The sequence below is a fragment of the Lipotes vexillifer genome, unplaced genomic scaffold, assembly GCF_000442215.2.
Source record: "Lipotes vexillifer unplaced genomic scaffold, Lipotes_vexillifer_v1.1 scaffold899, whole genome shotgun sequence".
NCBI lineage: Eukaryota > Metazoa > Chordata > Mammalia > Artiodactyla > Lipotidae > Lipotes > Lipotes vexillifer.
Window position 1 is genome coordinate 172019 of NW_006784311.1, and position 4511 is coordinate 176529.

At 63.6% G+C, this 4511-nt stretch overlaps 1 protein-coding gene across 1 annotated transcript in view; it reads left to right on the forward strand.

Moving 5' to 3' along the window:
• Window positions 1-4511, forward strand: part of BGN (biglycan) — a 13816-nt gene that overhangs the window by 6980 nt on the left and 2325 nt on the right. Inside the window, exons 2-6 of the mRNA XM_007456633.1 lie at window positions 1996-2247; window positions 2522-2634; window positions 3213-3426; window positions 3993-4103; window positions 4391-4484. Coding sequence (XP_007456695.1) covers window positions 2007-2247; window positions 2522-2634; window positions 3213-3426; window positions 3993-4103; window positions 4391-4484 — 773 coding nt within the window. The 5' untranslated portion in view covers window positions 1996-2006. The remainder of the gene's footprint in view (window positions 1-1995; window positions 2248-2521; window positions 2635-3212; window positions 3427-3992; window positions 4104-4390; window positions 4485-4511) is intronic.

Genomic DNA, 4511 nt, shown 5'->3' on the forward strand with positions numbered 1-4511 from the left:
CCCCCGCCCCCGCCGTGAGGCAGTGGCTTTGGCAGGAGTGCCAGGCCGGGGGGCAGTCCCCTCCCTCTTGTGCCATCACCCTCGCCTTCCTGTCCTCTCCGTTGCTCTTCCTCCGCCCAGCCCTGGGTATCCAGCAGCCCCTGGGGCTGGCGGGACCTGGAGTGTCATCATGAGCTCTCAAGGCTTGAAGGAGCCAGGGGAGGCTGGGCGCTCCCCCAGCATGAGGGACCCTCACTTTGATGTGTGACCGGGGCAGGCAGGCAGCTTTTCTGAGCCCGCTGGTGGCGCTCTGGGGCTGGCTCTGCAGCTGCGTCTGATGAACAGCATCCTGGGCCCCCAGCCTCTGCCTGCCAAGCAGACTGCGGCCCCAGATGCCAGAAAGGCTGCTCCGGCCCCTCACGCTGGCAGCTGCAGCTCCGTCCTCAGGATGGTGGGAGCCAGGACAAGCCACGTGACCAGCTCAGCGGGGAGCCTGAGGAGTGCGAGAGGGGCGGCAAGATGGGGTTCAATGGGAACCCGAGGTGCAGAGCTGCTGCGCCCACACCTGGAGGTGGCCGCAGCTCCCAACCCCCGCCTGCTGGTGGGAGGACTCCGGGGCAGCAGTGCCCCACGCCAGGCAGCCAGTCCAGCCCCAGGTCAACCGGGCCTGCCGGGGGCCTCCTTCCCCCTTTGCAGCCGGCCATCAGGCTCGGGGGGCTCACCCAGCCCCACTGAAGCCCCAAACAGCCCTTCCCCTGGCCAAGATGGGCCCCAAGTGGGGGCCTCCCTGGGGTGGGGGTGCTTCACATCTGCACCGGGGCAACGCCACACAGCCCGCGCCTGGGAGGCAAGCAGGGCAGGCGCACTTCGCCCTCTTCTTTATTTTTTCTTGACTTGTTCCTCTTTAACATGGGCAGACGAGGCTGGGGCTTTCCCAGGAAAGCGGGTAGTTGGGGGTGGTAGGAGAGGCAGGGGCTCCAGCCTCCTCCTGGGCACTGTCTTTCAGCAGAGGAGCCTCTGGACAAGCCTGAACCTGCCCGCCACCCTGGCAGCGCCTGCTCCCCTCTGGTGGCCTCTCCAGGGGCCTGGGCCATGGGCAGAAGGAAGGGTGGGAGCAGAGGCGGGAGCCCTGGGGCTCTGCGGGCTGAGCCAGGGGACGGCTCACGAGCCAGGGGACGGCTCACGGGCCAGGGGAGGAAGCCACAGCCCAGGGGAGCAGAGGCGGGGGGGCAAGGGACACCCCTTCCGTCTCCAGGACCCCACGCATGGCCTGGGAGAATGCCTCTCTCCTCCACCTTCCCTCCAGGGCTGGCCCAGCTTTCTACCCAACGTGCCCGGCCTGGTGCCTTGGCCTCTTGACTCTCTTAGAAAATGTGGGTGTGCTGCAAGGGGGGGCTCAGGCAGGAAAGGAAGCGACTTGTGGTCACCTAAGTCAGCCCTGAGCACGCTCACACTGCCCTGAGCATGTGGGAGTGGCCCGGACCACAGTGGTTTCTTTAAATCTGAATTCCTCAAAGCCTGTGGGCAGCAAATGGCTGGGTTTCCCTCTCCGCCTCCTCCACTAGCCTCACTGACCCCCCAGGCAGGCTGCAGCTGACTCAGTGGCTGGTGCATGTGTGTGTGCGCTTGCGTGAGTGTGAGTGCTTGAGTGAGTGTGTGTGCGCTTGCGTGTGTGTGTGTGTGTGTGTGTTTGCGTGAGTGTGTGTTTGCGTGAGTGTGTGTGTGCACTTGCGTGAGCGTGTTGGAGGGGTACAGACTCACCAACTGGGAAGACACAGTGCTGCCCACTGAGGCCAAGTCCTGCCCGGAGTCTCCTGCCCACCCACACCTCCCTCCGGCCCCTACAGCCCAGGACCTGGCTGCACCCGTGAGGGGTGAGGGGTGAGGGACACGAGGCCCACACGTGCAGAGCCCCAGCCCCCCGGGCTCGGGACGGTAGCCAGGCAAGGGCCCAGAGGATGGGCGTGGGCGCCAGCTGGGCACTCCTGATGGCCCCTCCTCACCCCAGTCTCGCAGGCACACCCACCATGTGGCCCCTGTGGCCTCTTGCGGCCCTGCTGGCCCTGAGCCAGGCTCTGCCCTTTGAGCAAAAAGGCTTCTGGGACTTCACCCTGGACGACGGGCTGCCCATGTTGAATGACGAGGAGGCTTCAGGCGCCGACACGACCTCGGGCATCCCAGACCTGGACTCCCTCCCTCCCACCTACAGCGCCATGTGCCCTTTCGGCTGCCACTGCCACCTGCGGGTCGTTCAGTGCTCCGACCTGGGTCAGTCCAGTGGGATGGACGTGGAAGCATGAGGGTGGGTAGGGGGTGACCCCAAGCCAGCTCTGGAATCCTGGTTTCAGTGTGGGAGGGTGTCCATTGGTCTGCTTGCAAGCAAGCGGGGAGCGAGAAGCCCCTCCATCTGCCAACTCTGGCGCTGGCCCACTTGCGGCGGAGTCCCTGCGTGCGGGTCTGCGTGCACGCGAGTCCCTGAGCTCGGCGCCACTCTGGGGTCATGACCATGGCTCACACTGGTGACAGTGGTGCCGGCCCCCAGGTCTGAAGGCTGTGCCCAAAGAGATCTCGCCCGACACCACTCTGCTGGACCTGCAGAACAACGACATCTCCGAGATCCGAAAGGATGACTTCAAAGGTCTCCAGCATCTCTATGTAAGCCCACCCTGGCCCTTCCGAGGGGCTGCAAGGAGGTGGCAGGCCCACAGCACGGGGGGTTGGGTCCAGATGGGTCTGGGCACATACTTGTGGAGTGCGAGAGGGGACCGGGGACCTGGGGAGTCCTGAGAGAGGTCTGGAGGCGGCTGTGGTGGGAGTGCCCAGGGTCACAGGGCACATGTGCAGATGTCAGCAGCCATAAGTGCAGGGCAGGATCACTCAGCCCAATTCCCTTCTTGACTGAAAACTTTTCATCTTATTGACTCCTCCCAGCAACACAGTGAGAAAAGATTTCATTGTAGCCAGGGTGCAAGTGGGGAAACCGGGACACAGAGAAGCGGCAGGCTGCGCTAAGCAGCAGTGGTATTGCTGGGCCTGAGCGCCAACTCCCCGATCTGCACTCTGCCCAGGAGCACAGATGAATCTCCTGGAGGCTGAGCTGGGGCTCAAACATCTGTAAAGTCCTGATAACTGCTAACCGCGAATCGCTAGCTCAGGTGGCAGGTGACGGGGGAGAGGGGAAGGTGGGCAGGTGGGGGGCTGGGCCCCTCACTTCAGCACGCGTGCTGCCTCAGGCCCTGGTCCTGGTGAACAACAAGATCTCCAAGATCCACAAGAAGGCCTTCAGCCCCCTGCGGAAACTGCAGAAACTCTACATCTCCAAGAACCACCTGGTGGAGATCCCTCCCAACCTGCCCAGCTCCCTGGTGGAGCTCCGCATCCATGACAACCGCATCCGCAAGGTGCCCAAGGGCGTGTTCAGTGGGCTGCGCAACATGAACTGCATCGGTGAGCGAGGTCCCGCCAGCGGCGTCATCACCCCTCCCTGGCAGTGGCAGTGGATGGGGGAGGAGGGTCAACGAGGGGGGCTCTGCCGGCCAGGGCAGCTGGGTGCTGGGCTGTCCGGGACAGCCATGGACCAGCCAGCTGGGCCTCACAGAACTTCCTGGAAGCTTGTCTAGGAGCACGCCCCAGAGCTGCCAAGGGAAGGTGAGGGGCCCGTAAGGAAAGGGAAGGGAAAGGGCCGGTGCAGCCAGCCAGCCAGCCAGGGACTGGGGAGGCGGGGGAGCTCGGCCTTGATTTCTGTCTCCCCTCCCTTTCTCCCTGCTCCCTCTGCCCCCTAAGGCCGATGCCAGGCCCAGTGCCCTTGGGAGTTAGTGGCCTTGAACAGCGAGAAGTTTGCATTTAGTCCATTTGCGTTAGTAAATTAGTGGCACCGCTTTCAGGGAGAGATGGGGGAGCGGGTAATTAGCAGGGCCCACTAGGCCAGCCCAAGCCAGGCAGCTGACAGGCTCTGGGGGGGTGTGGGCAGATGCCCAGCCGTGGCTCCAGGGCTGAGGGGGCCTCTCTCCTAGAGATGGGTGGGAACCCCCTGGAGAACAGTGGCTTTGAACCTGGAGCTTTCGATGGCCTGAAGCTCAACTACCTGCGCATCTCTGAGGCTAAGCTCACCGGCATCCCCAAAGGTAGGAAGGCAGCCCTTGCTTCCCACACTACCTGGCCTTCGGAGCACACATGGACACAGGTGGGGGGCCTGGAGCCATCTGGAGGCACCCAGTCTACTCAGGGAGGGCTTTGGCTGCCCCTCTCCCCACCTGGGGCAGAGCTAAGGTCTCTGCTCCACCAAGTGTGGGAGCACACACACACACACACACACACACACACACACACACACACACACACACACAACCACAGCCCACACATGTGGCCTCCCCTCCTGCATTCAGCCCAGAGCATCCTCTTTTCCTGGCAGACCTCCCCGAGACCCTGAATGAACTCCATCTGGACCACAACAAAATCCAGGCAATCGAGCTAGAGGATCTGCTCCGCTACTCAAAGTTGTACAGGTGGGCTGTGGGGCTGGGGGGCTGGGG